This window comes from Egretta garzetta, unplaced genomic scaffold, assembly GCF_000687185.1.
Source record: "Egretta garzetta isolate BGI_Z169 unplaced genomic scaffold, ASM68718v1 scaffold264, whole genome shotgun sequence".
NCBI classification, from domain to species: domain Eukaryota; kingdom Metazoa; phylum Chordata; class Aves; order Pelecaniformes; family Ardeidae; genus Egretta; species Egretta garzetta.
In genome coordinates this window covers 2,471,382-2,487,214 of record NW_009259685.1, presented here as the reverse complement: position 1 = coordinate 2,487,214, position 15,833 = coordinate 2,471,382, and the positions used below count along the sequence as shown (strand labels likewise).

The 15,833-nt window shown below is 40.6% G+C and overlaps 1 protein-coding gene across 1 annotated transcript in view; it reads right to left on the bottom strand.

Moving 5' to 3' along the window:
* Positions 1–15,833, bottom strand: part of COBL (cordon-bleu WH2 repeat protein) — a 204,337-nt gene that overhangs the window by 109,546 nt on the left and 78,958 nt on the right. Inside the window, 1 exon segment of the mRNA XM_035894139.1 lies at positions 1,149–1,355. Coding sequence (XP_035750032.1) covers positions 1,149–1,355 — 207 coding nt within the window.

The following is a 15,833-nucleotide window of genomic DNA, read 5'->3' as shown; positions in this document are numbered from 1 at the left end:
TTTCTCTCATTAAGTCTAAATCTCCCTATAAAAAAATCAATTGCTAAATGCATAATTTGAGAGCTCTGATAAGCACTGCTTTCCTTTAACATCACTCTGGCTTTGAGGCTGACCCACACTGGTTGCACTAGTCTCGCGAGAGTGGCTAAGCAAATGCTAATTTCTACAAGAAAAGTAGGGGGAAGAATGAAGTACCAGACACTGTGTGCTGCTGTACACATCCTCCTCAGCCATCAAAGTACACTAATGGACAAACAGTCAAAATATACTAACAGACCGGACCAAGAAGAGTAGCTTTACAGGAATGCAGACTAACTACTGCAAACCCCAAATGTAAAGTAGATTTAGCAACAGGCATCTACACATCCTCCTAATCTGGTATTACCACTTTCTACAGTTTATTGACCACTGCTGATCACACCATCGTTTGCTAGTTTCACCATAGTACCGAATATATTTTTTATATGCTTCCAAATTCTTTCATAAAGTAATGGTTCCCTCTTTCACAGAGAGAATGAGGAGAAGGAAGAGCTCCCATGGTGAAGAAAATGATCTCAAAACTGCCTTTCCAACACAATTTGCCCTTGATTGTACCCAGTGACAACGAGAACCTCTCTCTTCCCATGAAACAAACAGTGCATTTTTATAAAGAAAAGGCTTCCTAAATACCAGCAGATGCTTTGCTGTCTACACAATCGCAATGTATTTGTGCAGGCAGGATCTCTGAATGTGATGAATCATTCATCTTCTGAGCTTGCTTCTCGGCACGACTCCAGACAGGCATGCTGTCAGGATTGCTGTTTGCCAGCATCACCTACTTCCACTGCACCAAAACCCCTCTGTATTATGAGATGCGATACATCCTAAGACAAGCCCAGTGGCACTACATGGAAGAGACGGATCCATACAAGTGCTGAGGGTGATCCCTGGGGAAAACAGTGACACAATAGCTGCTAAATCCATCCTGCCCCAGCAGAGAGGGTCCTTTATACATGGCTCTCAGGACTCTCTGGTACAACAGCTGCCTAAAATGCAGAGAGAAGCATGACAGAGAAACCCCAGCAACCCGGAAAGGGAGGCATTAATATCAGCAAGTATCCCACTGGGAATGGAGGGCTCCAGAAAGTGGGAGCTAATCAAAGCCTTACCTTCCTTGTACTGTGCTCTTCTGCTCCACCCCGCTGGGTAAAATGACTGTGAAGTCCACTGATCTGTTTATCATGTTCTCCTTCATGCTCACAAGGTTCTGATCAGAAATTACAGCTATCTCTGCAGGTGACTTGTGCTCACTGTGAATTCTACTTGCTGCGGGAGCTTGATTTGGTGGAGGAGGAGCACGAGCTTTCATTCTTCTCCTTGAGAAATAAAGGCAAGAAGAAAATCAGTAATTTCTCGCGAGCAAAGTATAAACACATTAATAAGAAAATATGTTATTTCAGCTGTAATCTCAGACTGTTTTAAAAAGTTCCTCTAATGCAAGCCACTTCTCTTTGTCATGAAACTTTTCAATGGAGCTGCATTTTATTTTTACCTCCTCTCTAAAAATATGCTAATTTTTTAATGATGTGCTCACTCCTACTGTTTGCTTTCCATGCCCCAGGGGATGAATCAGTTCCATAATTAGGATATGAAATAATCATTATTCTGTCGAGTATGAAGCATGCTCCTATGAAGAGAGAAACAGAAATACTGGGTCCAGTCCAGACCTGACTCAAGAAAGAGTTTTATTTCCGTAAATGAATGTTTCCTCCAAGTCAGAATGGCAGGAGTGGAGGCAGGGTGAGGTTTCATTCATCTATACTTGGGTTCCACAGTATTACTCTACTTGAAATATCGTCTCTTCCTCTGCTCTGAGCAAGTAGTATTAAATTTGGCTCGTCATACTTCATAGGGAAGCACCATGAAAAGGTCAACCATGAATGATACCGCTTCTTAACCATGCAACGCTAAGAGACTCTAGCTCTTTGAAAACAGCCTGAAGAGAACTCATTCTTCAGCAGCAGGCTATGTGCCACAGGCGACATAGAGAAAAGCTGCGTCAACTTGCACCAAACAAGCAGTGTACTTTGCAGAGATACAAATCCACCACGAACTCGAAGTTTACTTCATTGGCAAGCTGCCAGACAGATAAGCAACATATGTGTGCTGTTAAACTTCTGAATAGCTGGCCTCATACCAAGCACATGTCTAAGAGGATTAATTCTGGTGATTAATATCCCAGTGACCTCTTCTGACTAGATTTATGCCTGGTTTAAGTCAGATTTCAGTGTAACAGATGGAAAAAGGAGTAAAATATTTACTGAGAAATTATCACCCAGGCTTACTGCCTGCATTTTTTAATCTGCCTGGTTTTAGGGGTGCAAGAAAAGATCGTGATTCTACACATCATTTTCACCCTGAGAACCACAACAGAGGTCCAGAAGAGAAGAGTACAGAAAAAGCACGCTAACCCTTTAAAAGGCTGCAAAGCTTAGTGGTTGAATTAGCCAAGGGCAAAACTGTGTTGGGGCAGGGGGAATTAAAAACTGAACAGGATTAATACCAAACCAAACTCTTTTTTAGTTAGAGACAAGGTGTATTCTCACAGATAAAAAGGCTAAACATACAGTTTGGATTACCAATGCAAGCTCCTGGCAGAGAAAAAAGAGCGAGCTACATCACATCAAAAAAAAAAAAAATAAAAATTCAGAAACAATGCAAATCCTTTACACTTTTTAATCAGTATTTGCATTTGACCAACAATTTCTATGACATCTCGACTTGCAAAAAATCACTATGCTGCCCTGAAAATGCACATTTCAGTGAGACCTCAGCAGGACACTGTCAAATTAGCGGTGATGCAGATACTTCCTTTCTTTTGTGGGTAACAAATAGCATTCCCTACGAATATGCAGGGAGAGCTACTGCCGTATTTTTTATTATTAGACAGCAATTTCTCTTCCATGGGAAATTTTCCCTGAACATTCACTTTTTATCTTACACACGCCCGATGAGTCATGCAGTCATCAGTCACTAACTTGCAGCTCCTACGCTCCTCCCCATGGAGGTGATGATAAAAAGTTCAAGGCTTCATTGTTTGTCAAACTACTTTGACTTTCAGTATGTCCACGAACCAAGCTCTTAATTTATTTACTTGTCTATAAAAGAAAAAAAAAATAAATTGGGATTCATCTTCTGCTCAGATCCCTTTACGTTTGGCTACAGTTGCTATTTGTAAGCAGGTGGCGAGAGACATGGGAGTTTTGCATAAATCCAGATCATGCCAACGTAGCTTTACAATCATGCAGTCCAACGTTTAAGGACTTCAGATCAATTTACAAATGATGTAATTCTTGCCCTCCATAACATCAACTGCATCAATATAAGTAGCTACAGAGATTCGTATCAACTTGTTTCTTAAAACAAGCTTTTCTTTTTTGTTTTTAAAGCTTGTCCTATAATGTGGGGGACAATCTACAATACAAAGCACCAGAGGGGGTGGGAAGAAAAGAAGCAGGCAAGTGTCCCGCACCTGGCAGAAGTAGTTCTTTTTGATTATGATTTAGCTGGATTTGTAAATTCCAGATCTCACAGTGAACAGAGATAAAGGAAATAAAGCAATGGTAAAAAAATAAACACAAAACTGAAAACAGCTGAAACTGAAGAGACTTGAAACCAGGGGAGAAGTGAAGAACGACTGAGTTTTGAAGCTGATGAAGGAGCTGGAAGTAAATTGGGAGTATGCTACACACGTGTTTGTTCCCTGGCAATAACAAAGCTGCATCTGTTTTTCTGAAGGAACAGACAAACAAGGTCAGACACCTTAATACCAATTTCTAGCTCTGAAATGGCAGTGCGATTTTTATTCGGCCACTTTTAAGTACTCCTTGCAACCAATTCTGCAGTTACAGACCTTGCACCACACTGCTTGGGGCTGGGGGCGGGTGTGTGTGTCAGGAAATCAGGCATCATACCATCAAAAGCATCAGCTATACATTGACCAGCAATGTTCGCTTTACCTCCATAAAATACGTAACAATGTGTATTCTTTTTGGCATTACATGGTCAGGGCCTTTTAGATACTACAATCCTCCTTTTCTTTTGTGCAGAAAGGACAGTGCGGGTCTGTTTCCTTCAGAGACATCAGAGAAAGAAAAAGAGAAAACATTCCCACTACAGTCTGTCTAACCTAGCAACAGTTCAGGTGACCTCATACGAACCTTTCCACAATAGTGACTACACATGCTCTTGAAACACTGCGACTGCTTTAAATGCCTGGTTTTCAACTCTTTTCCAAAAGACAGGTTTCAGACTACTTCAGTGGAAGCAGATCCCTTCAAAGTTCACATTTGTAGAGCAATATGTGGCACAGATTTGCATATCCTAGCCAACTTTATGAAACATCTCAGTAGTAGAAAGTAGCTCCATGAACCACAGGCTGAAATCCACAGCTCTAGCTCTACCTTGCATCTGCACGAGCAGCTGCTTTCTGACAGGCTCCAGCAACTGCCCTTGGAAGGTACAGAGAAGCCCAGTAGTACTATTGAATGCGAGTCAGAAAAAGAATTCAGCTTTCTCTGTCAGAGCTAGGATGGTTATAAAGGAAAATAAAAAAGCACTCCATAATAAAAGCCTTTTTGTTCCCCCACTAAAATAGCGCCCAGAGAAAGTGTGTGATTTAAAAGTCTGTTTTAAACATGGGTACCTTCCACACTATAAACACAACATACTATAAAAAAAGTTGCCTATCAGTCTTCAGTATGAGCTAATTTCAAACTAAATTTAGCTAAACAGCAATTTTCTTCCCACAAACATCTTCCACTGTGCTCAGCACTGAGACACTTGTCAAGCCCCCCTTCCCACTATTAGTCTGCAGATGAAGTTACAGGCAGGAACACGTCAAACCTGTGATTCACCCGCAGTTACATGAATGCTCTGATCCAGCCCTTGATAAGGAGACAGCGTAAAAACAAGCAGCTGATTCTAATACACGAATGTACAGTGCCTTTTACCAAGACTTGAAATAGTTCATCTCACTTTACTGTGAGCTGAAAAGATGCATATAGTCATGAAATAATTAGGCAGAATACTTAAATAACCTACCAGCACTGTTCTCAATAGCCGTGTCAGGCTTCCCAAAATGAAAAGGAAAACCAAGAAGCAAAATGACCAACGAGACCAGCGTTTCTGTAGTACAGCACGTAGAAGAAATGCAACAGAAACAAAGAAAAGTTTCACTGGATTAAGAACTTGAAGACAAGATAAGACAAGCCCTTTGGACCTTTATTAATATGTAACTACCAAGCAATAGGATGTCACGTGGACTTTACAATGCCATGCTGAAAAACATGACCTCTATTTCAAACAGAAGTGGTCTATGGGACTTCCACCCTCATGGCAATGCTATGCAGAGATTGTCTTTCTTCAGATAAGGTCTAACAGACACACACACACACACACAAAAAGAAGTGATCCTACACATTTCCACCATGCTCAAAAAAGTCTGGAACCCTCTCTGCCCTGTAAAGCAAAGGCAACTTAACAGGTACGGGGCAGGCTTCATCCCATGGATGTCAGCAGGAGTTTGGCAAGAGTTCCATACTACACCAGTTTGTAGAATCTAGTCCTTTCTATGCCAATTCTCTCTCTAACCATTCATTTCAAACAAACAAAAAAAACCCCCCACCAACCAAACAAGAGCAACGAACTCAAACCAAACCAAAAAACCGAACCAACCCTCAACACAGCAGAATTATAGTCAACACTCGTTTTTGATATGGTCATTAAATAGCACAGGACCTCCAACCCAGTCAAGTCAATTTGCAATCTTGTCAATGCACAAGGCTGGAACAGTTGCAGAGGGCTTCTCTGTGACATTTGTGTGCAATCCATCTCATAATGAGGAGGAATAAATCAACATGAGGGTGCTCAGTGATGAGCGTGGTACACAAACACAGTGTCCCTTGGGTGGAAAATAAATGGGAGACACTGAAGTAAACACCCTCAACTTTGAAGTGATTGCAATCCTACAGTCTTTTGAGGGGAAATCTATGCACACTGCTGTTTGGGGGAAAAAAAAGCACGCGAGTACCCTCTCTCTCTCTCTCTCTCTCTCTCCCTCTCTCTAGCAACTTGCACAGCAAAGCTAGAAACCCAGCCCTGAGGCACAGTGCACACTGCTGTTTGGGGAAAAAAAAAGCACGCAAGTACCCTCTCTCTCTCTCTCTCTGGCAACTTGCACAGCAAAGCTAGAAATCCAGCCCTGAGGCACACCTCATACCCCACACCATCAAGACACAGACAGCATGATTCAAGTCACCCCTGCCTAGTGATCTAGCCTGCAAAGTAGATAGATACCCTTCAGAGAACATTTCTTTTTCACCATTCATTGCTCATGGCAAAACAAAGAAAACCCAGATCACAGGCTGGGAAAAAGACACCCACTGCATTGGAACTAATGATATGCCAAGTTCCCTCTTTGTAAGTAAAATCCTTTCAGCTTCTAGATGCAGCAGCTCAGAAAAATTATAACGCAACACAAATGTAAAGGAAATAGACTAGCACCAACATAAAGGCACCTCAAGAATTCTGAAAATGGGAAACAAAAGTTAAACAAATCCCACATAGATGGAGAACAGAAACCAGGAGAGCATGATAATATCCATAGCTACCAAAGAGGCAGGAGTTCATCCAGACAGCCCTACATCGTAAACTAGAGCTCCATTCCACTTTGTCATCTGTAACACTTAAATTAACCAATTAAACTCATGTTTTGGTTTGCTTTTTATTTGGGAGGAGAGGAGGGGAATAAAAGAAATAAAAAAAATCAAAGAACATTCTCAATTTTACTCAGTCTATCGCAGGCAAAATATACTGATTCATTACAAATATATGCAATACAGGTAACTTATGCCTTTAAATGTCTCATACACAGTAACTAATTACACGTCTAAAATATAGTAACTTACAGTAACTTTTTCCCAGTACTATTTTTCAGCATCCTGTAACATTTATAAAACTACAAAAATATTACACTTGCTGAACAGCTGAAATCTTCAGCCGACACTAAGATATAATGAACTGGATTACTCCCATGTTAATATGGCTCAGGGAACAATTAGGATTCCCTACGTTACTTTTTTTTTTTTAATTTTTTTTTTTTAAAACAGTCTTTACTCTGAATTCCCTGGCTAGCACAGTATGGAGTTATATTGTGCTCTTCTCTTGAATTTCATATTGCTTTTAAAAGATCGTTCCATTTCTAAGGCAGGATCGCACTGACAGACATGATGAAAATTACTCCCTTGCGGGTATGATAAAGTCACCCAAAATAGACAAGAAAAAATAATTTGTTTTTGGCAAAGAAATGAAAGTTATTTAATTATATTTTTGATCTTCTATTTAATTCTACTGATGAGAAACCCTACAGCTTTACTTACTTTAAAAATGAAGTTTTAATGCCAGAACAACAAAAAAAAAAAGACCAGAAGCAAAATGAACGAGAGCATTTGTAGAAGAGGAAGCAGGGATGGAAGTACATGACCATGCTTGCCCAAGTGTGAAATTAAAGAAAAATAAACAAAAGTCAAGGGGAGATGATACAATCTAATGGAAGTAGTTCCTAACATTCTAATTCCAAACTTTTCACTAACTTAACCGATCAATCATGAAGAAGCACTGTGCTGCAGTTTCCCAGTCTCAAATGTACAAGTGAATAAACTCATTGTTATAAAATTTGCTTACCAGGGACATGTCCCCAGATCTGACCCATTTCATGAGAGGCTGTGTCCCAACACACAGCAGAGACCTGGCCACTCCGCTATTTCTGAAGCATTGCACAGCTGCCAAAAGAGAAAACCGGCTTCCATCTGGCCGTGACTCAAGACACCTGCACTGACACTACGTAGCTGAACTATGGAAAGCTCAACCTCTGGCAGGAACACCAAATGATTTGTTAGCCTACGGCTGGTATCCTCAAATACACTTTTTTACACATCACCCACACTTTTGATTAAGAGTGTCTTATCTTCCAATAAAAGCCTAATCCTCCTTCCAGTCACTGAGGCATTCTCTCAAGATCCAGTACAAAGTGGTTGACATATCAGTTCCATGATACAGTCACTTTTTAGGGCCAGAAGAAGCCCTACGCATACTAACCTGACTTCCTGTAGTGCACGGGCCATGCAATTCACCCCACTGCTACTTTAGAGAGCCCTCACTTAGAGTGAAAGCAAGGACGGAGATGTACGTGGGGTGGGCTTTAACTGATCAAGGAATAACACTGCAGCCTACAAATTCTTTTACACCCATTAACCACAGTCACACTAGACAGCCTAACAGATCTACCTGTATCAGTTCCCAAAACAAAACAGAACACAAGCCCTAGAGAAAACCTTTTAAAAAGCAGCCAAATGCTAGGATTTGGGTAGATGCCCACTGCAGTTAATGAAAACACTGCCTGAGTAAGCACTGCAAGGTCTGGCCTAGTAGCTGTATCACAGGACTTTTGAGATACCACCCACACGTTCAGCGTGTGGCAAAGACCACACTACGAGCTGGTGCCACCATGTGCAATGCCATCAGGCTGCACATCCGTAAAGAGGAATAAAATGGGAGAGCAGCTAACGTTACATTATTATTTGCCTCATCTGCTGAAACACATGCTAGAGAGGAACAGAAGTCTTTTCTGGTTAGAGACATGAAAGCATAGATTAATTACTCTATTTTGGAATGTTAAATTCCTGCAATCTGAACTGTGGTACTACCACATCTCTGAGTCAGAGATACACCAACGGTTTTAACTCTTTAGCTTGGGAGATGTGATCAAAACAAAACCCCACTAACAATTCATAATGGAGGTTGGGTTAACAAGCCTCACCTTAAAAAAAATTTGGTCTAGAAAAGCAAAAGTAGAAAAATAGCACACTAGCTATCGATGGTGAAACCTTGCTCTTTTTACAGTGACATCTGCCAGAGGAGAAGACTCAGATGAACCAAAACGCTGATTAAGAGCAACACACATTTAGGCTTTTGGATGCAAATGTTTAGCCACCAGCATCTGAGCTAAAAAAACCTGCCAGTTTCACACTGACCAAGATCAAAAGATTGCCAGGCAATGGCTGTTAAAGTGACTTGCAGCAGAAACAGCACTGAATTAGTGCAAAGCATTCAGTGACCAGCCAGCCAATCCTATTCATAATAATAATAATAATAATAATAATAAAAGAAGAAAACACTCATGCTCATCTGAAATGTTATCCAGTTCCTTTACCCGTGACTAAATCAGACTACTTTGCATGGTATGCTTAAACAGGAAAAGAGAATGATGCTATTTCTATGTTACTGATGCTTAAGCACAATGGCACGGGTTAGGAAAAAAAAAAAAAAAAAGCATCCATGCTAGCATCCCAAATGTACTTAAAGAGACATCCAGCATACTGCTGCTTATAGTGTAAAATGCCCAAGCCCTGCTGCCGGGCAATCTGTTCTGTTCGCAGTGCTCTCAAATCTTCATGGAGCTGTTTTAAGGATGGTCAGTTTAGCAAACAGGAGGCTACAACCATGCAGGCAGCCACTGCACACGGAGTTACCTGTAGATGGCAAATCCTGTGGCTGAACTGCAAAAACCACAAAGTTAAAATATCATTAACTGGCGAGACAACTAGTGAGATTTCTCAGCATTATTCATGAAGTTACAGTCAGGTTCATGTTGGCTACCTGGATTCTTACTAACCATGCTCACCTCTGGAAAAACACTGGCATGCAAACAGAGCCAAGAGTATTTCTGCTCAGCTGGAATCACTGCTGGCACTGCATCCTCTGCATGTTGTGGGCAAACATGCATCCTTTAAATGCACTCACTCTGTATACCCGTCAGATGTGTTTTTGTGAGGATGCTACAGCTCTCACCTCACCGTCTGTGCTGGGTGCCACAACTCCATGCTGAGCTCTCTAGTAATACTCTTAGGTCTGGAAGAGTAACTTATTAGTTGGAATAAGTTTTATTAACACCCAATCATGACATTAGTCTTCATCATGTTTATTAATAGCAGACAGATGAAAGCAATGAGAAGATAATTTGTTTCTAGAGGGATCAATGACTAAAGATATGATTACGCAAGCCTCAGGCTAGCTCAGAAATACTCTCATTGTATGGTATGTCCCCTGAAGGTACAGGTGCTCTATAGATTTCTGTATGGTTGTCCTTTCTTAATCTCTTATCAACAATCACTTTCAATAAGCTATTTAAATAAATAAATGTAAAAGTTTATTGCTTAGTAATGCTGATTTATAAACTCTCCTGTGGTGACTTGCACTGTCAAATAAGATGCAACTTCGAGGTGGATTTGCACAGTATTACTGAGCAAACGTATCCCACACTATGCTCTATTTTTGTGCCCACAGACTTTTTAACCTCACTACCGCCTACTGAGAATCCCATTACTATAGAATAATAGAATAATAATACAATAATTATATATTATATGAACATTAGTCTTCATCATGTTTATTAATAGCAGACAGATGAAAGCAATGAGAAGATAATTTGTTTCTAGAGGGATCAATGACTAAAGATATGATTACGCAAGCCTCAGGCTAGCTCAGAAATACTCTCATTGTATGGTATGTCCCCTGAAGGTACAGGTGCTCTATAGATTTCTGTATGGTTGTCCTTTCTTAATCTCTTATCAACAATCACTTTCAATAAGCTATTTAAATAAATAAATGTAAAAGTTTATTGCTTAGTAATGCTGATTTATAAACTCTCCTGTGGTGACTTGCACTGTCAAATAAGATGCAACTTCGAGGTGGATTTGCACAGTATTACTGAGCAAACGTATCCCACACTATGCTCTATTTTTGTGCCCACAGACTTTTTAACCTCACTACCGCCTACTGAGAATCCCATTACTATAGAATAATAGAATAATAATACAATAATTATATATTATATGAAATATAATAATTATATATATTATAATAGAATTATAGAATAATATTCCTAATAATATCTGTTTCAAATAGAAACAGCCTTAAAGCAGCATCCATCTGATGTGCAGATAGGGAAGAATTATGTTTAGAACGATCACCTGCTCAAGTAAGTACACCTACGGTAAACATTAACACACCTAACTGTGAGCTGACAGATCATAATTTCTCATTTAACGAGAATGCTCTAGGAGCATGCTACCAAAGTTCATTTCACCCATTCACCCTTATACAAACAGATCCTACAAAAACAGGCAGGCAATAGTCGTTGAGGGAGTTGCAGGATTAAAGCTATGTTATTCTGCCTACCTCCACGACAAAGGTTTTAATTCATCTGTCTACAAATGGTGGCAAGATTACAGTCATCTCAGAAAACCTACACACCCTAAGGTACCAAAGAAGAGGACACAGATAAAAAGTTAAAGGGTCTGGACCAGAGTAAAGAGGCTCAGTTCCAGAGCACCCTTAGATCCAAAAGGGCTTCCCAAAACATTAGAAATACATATTTCTAGGCAGAAGTTAATCAATAGCAACTAGCTCTATGCCTTTACAGGCTGCACAGAAGGCATCTGTGCTTTTTCTGAAACTTAGAGTTAATCTCTTAAACTAGGCGGTCCCAGGCAGGAGAGACACAAAGCACGGCAGGCAGGCCTTCTGAAGCTTATTTATTTTCCATCAGCACCGAGCTCTCCTAAAAGGGGGAACGCCTCTGTGCTTCCTCTCAACTTTACTTGCCCTTGGAGAGGCGGTCGTGATCTTGTCACAGCTGACCTTACATCAAATTTCTTGGGGCGGGGAGGGGAAGGCTGCACCCAAGTCCAATGCCCACTGTTCCTATGTATTCCAAAGTCCAGACCTGCTGACACACTAGAGGATAAACAAGGAGACTTCCTTTTGATTGCCCAATCTAGAACACCAAGGCATGACTCTACCCTCTTTTTTCATCTACAGTTATTCTGTAAATTCTAACTGTAGAAACTACATGCCAGAGAACAAGCCAGCACCAGAACTACAGGGCTGCCATGCTTCTCTTTAGAGCCAGAAAAAAATCCCCTAAAAGATCTAACATCTTTTTGTGAGATACAGTTTACATTCACTTGCAGAGAAACAGAATCAGAGATGCCAGACATTCCTTACTCTCTTAATCATCTTCTTAATTAGCATTTATAATTCAGTCTTAATTCATACACCATCACACAGTAAAAAATCACATACATCAGTATATTAAAAAAGGTTAATGAAGCAAATACGCAATGTCAATGAGATAAAGAACCATCCAACTTCAACACAAGAGTTTTAACTGTTGTCAGACCCCCTATTTATCGGATGCCACAGGTGCTTTCATCAGGAAATCCCACTGCTTCAGCTGACTTTCCTTGTATTTTTCTGGTGCTGATTTGCTTAATAAAATTTCTTATGAGAACCACATATATTTGGCTTTCACTTTTAAGATATTCCATTCTTTCTACATGACTCAGGAATCAAGTACTTCTTAGTTTAATTTGGAATTTGAGTATTTTGATTTATTAAAAGCAAATCACAGACTTCATTGTAAAGTAATAAACCCTACTCCAACTCTGCACTGGAGTTAAGAGACCTACATTAACATAAAACCAGAAAGTCTGATAAAAAAGAAATCTGCAAATGTTAACACAGATAAATACGCTTACAACATCAAACAGATGATTAGTAGGACTCTGAAGTTTGATCTTGATTTATCAAGTAAGAACAGAAATGTTTTAATGATTTTTAAATGTCCGCAAAACCCATTTGTTTAAGTTAGTTTCCATTTAAAATTCTGTTTAATGTATCCTGTAGGCACATGTGGCACTTAACGGATTTTAAATCTCACAAAAAAAAAGGATGTGGTATCAACTGAGCACTTAACAGCCTCATGCCGTGCAAACTAGAGCACACTATAAAGAAAATCTTGATAAATCAGGCATGCCAACACACCCAGACAGTATCAAACAAGAGAGGAAGCAGCCAAATACCCTCCCTCTTTATCACACACATTCAAATCAGGGACAATTATTCTGGAAATTTTACTGATGTGTGCCACTGGCTCAGGACACAGGAGAGAGACAAGAGGCTGGGCCATTATGGACTTTATAAAGAGTAAAACCAAGACCTTGTATCACCCCCATCAGCAGACTGGAAGCCATGGGAATGGTGTTACACCTTACAAATGAGGAAACATTACCAAGAGAGCCAACGGATCTACCACTTAGGAGCTTCAAATACTACTCAGAGATAACCCAATGCAAACATGCTTGAGGCTGCTCTGTAAGTACCGACAGGGCTTCGCAGCAGTGACAGCAAGATTGTGCAGACATGCCTGAGTGAGCTGCAAACTCAGCAGAGCCTACAAAACCCACACAAGAAGCAGGGCATATTGGACTATCTTGTATCATGAACTGCCATACCTACACTAGAAACGGCAAAAGGTGCACTTACCTCAAATGCAAGCACCAAAAAACGTGATTAACTTAGAGCTGGTCTTTTAACCAAGACAAAAGATTTCCATCTCCTTGTCAAAAGCAAAGGAACAGCAATACTAATGACGTCTGATTTCCTTCAGCTTCCTTGTCTTGTCAGGACTGATTTTTATATCAAAAAAGGTGAAAAGTGTCACTGAAGCTTGTCTCAATTCTGGAGCACTTAATGACTGCCTTCAACTCTGGGCCTTATTCTGTAGCTGTCCTCTGAGTAGGGTGATTATGAGGCCTCTCCTCTCTACCAGCCACCAACTTCCAGAGACTTATAAAAAGCTATTACATTAGGCTTATCTTTCCCTCTGTCAATTAAACTGAAATCAGACCAATGGCTGAAAAAACAAGTAAAACTTTTTCAAGAAAATACAGGCAAAGAATATAATCAAATAGTCTTCATCTTATATGAAAAACATGTTAAAATCTGGCATTGCATGACTACAGAAGCTGTTGGCAGACTACGCTGAAACAAGGGTGGCTGTCCCATCTGAAAGCTGCCACCTGGGAACACTGAATGAAAACAGAAATGAAAACAGAGGGAAGGGATTAACTACAGTTTCCTCCTCACAATCGATAAAAACAAAACAAAGAAATCCTGTACTCAGTGAAGTCAATGGGAGTTTTGCCACTGACCTTGCAGAAAGCCAAGTTTTCAGCCTGGCAGAACCTCAGCAGAGCTCAGTTTCATCTCTGTGTTGACAGCCCCGCTTGCTGCCTCCCCCAGCTTGAACAGAACTTTCAAGCACCAGGACAAAGCCTAACACTGGCAGCATGGCATCTAGAGAAACTTTGGGATGCTGAGAGCAACTGCATTGTACTGCCCTGGGCATCCAACCAGCTGCCTTCTAGGTCTGCAAAGGCACAGTCTTTCACGGTCTTACTGCATCTTATCAAAAACTGAAAGCATCAAATATAACTAATGTATCAAAAAAGAAAAAAGAAAAAAAAAGGAGGGAAAAATAAATCAATGAAAAAAGGAAGCAAACCTATCTTCATGCATTACCGCCCAACTTGGTATCATTTCCGAGTCTAAAATCAGAGAGGTCAAGGAAATCTGAGGACGCAAGATAAAGTTGGACCTGCCACACCACAACCTCCTTGGTCACCTCCTCTGACATAGGAAGGTTAGTGGCATAGTGATAATTGGTGAAATTACCAGCATAGAGAGAGCACTCCCTGAGCCAGGGCCTAGCAGTTGCTCATTTGACACATGCTGGCACCGTTCTGCCCAAAGAGGGAAGAGACGCTCAACTGCTCGGACTTTCCTAGGCAGAAAAATCCTGGATGCAGCTTACAGAGCAAGGCTCGTCCAAACACTTCTCTTCTGCTGAGCCCAACACAAACTGTAGCCAAGCAAAGCAGCAAGGCAGGAGAAATAGAGAGTGACATTTACCGAAACAAAAGTGAAAGGGACTCGCCTGCCTAGCTGAGTCACAAGTTTTCCATGCTGAATACAGAAGCACAGATGGTGAAAAGGGATCTGAAAGATTTAAAGACAGCATTTCAAGATTCCGAAAGTCATAGCTGGCCCCTCAACAAATAATACAGAGTCCCTGTATTTCTGACAGATCCTGCAGAAAAAAATGCTGCCTTTTATTTTGGAACTAAAACCAAAAAATATGCTTATTTTTCCCCACTTCCTGAACCAAAAGTAATAACCTCCCATATAAGATCTCATTTATAATGCTGTTTGAGTGCCATGCTTGAAATACAGGCCATAGCAAAGGCATGCATAAAAGCTCTTTCCCACCTTGCATCCCCTTTTATAGTACAAATTGCAGAAAAAAAAAATATCACCCACCCCAACTGGTTTATATAAATAAACCATACTTTTTTCCCACAAAATTCTACCTTCAAAAGGTAGACTTCTCAAGAGGTCAGGCTAGTTAATCGCCATGTCGTTACACGAGGTCTATTTCAAGATCTTAGCAGCCCTCTTTATTTTACCACAACAGACCATGTAAAATCTTACGCTCAGTGGGCTATCACAGGCTTATGACATATCCCAAAACAGTACTGCTGTGTGGCTCGTACATTGACAGAAGTGAACAAAAGCATTGGTAGCTTTTATTACTCAAACCTAAATTTTGTTTTCTGTTTCTTACCAGCACTGAAAAAGAAAACTTGCTCCTCTGCGGGCTACACGGTTAACTCAGCTGTGCTAGAGGACATGTGCCTAATTGCACGCACGTCTGCCTACAGTGAATCATTAACCCAATCCTGGAGCAGGAAGGTAAGCAGCAGCCAGACTTAGCTCCACAGACCATTCACCAGCCTGAGCTGCTGAATGAATGCTGAACCTAATGGAAAAGCAGGGACTAACCAAAATCAGAGCGGGGCGGGGGAGTCGGAATTTTGACTAACGCAGGCACT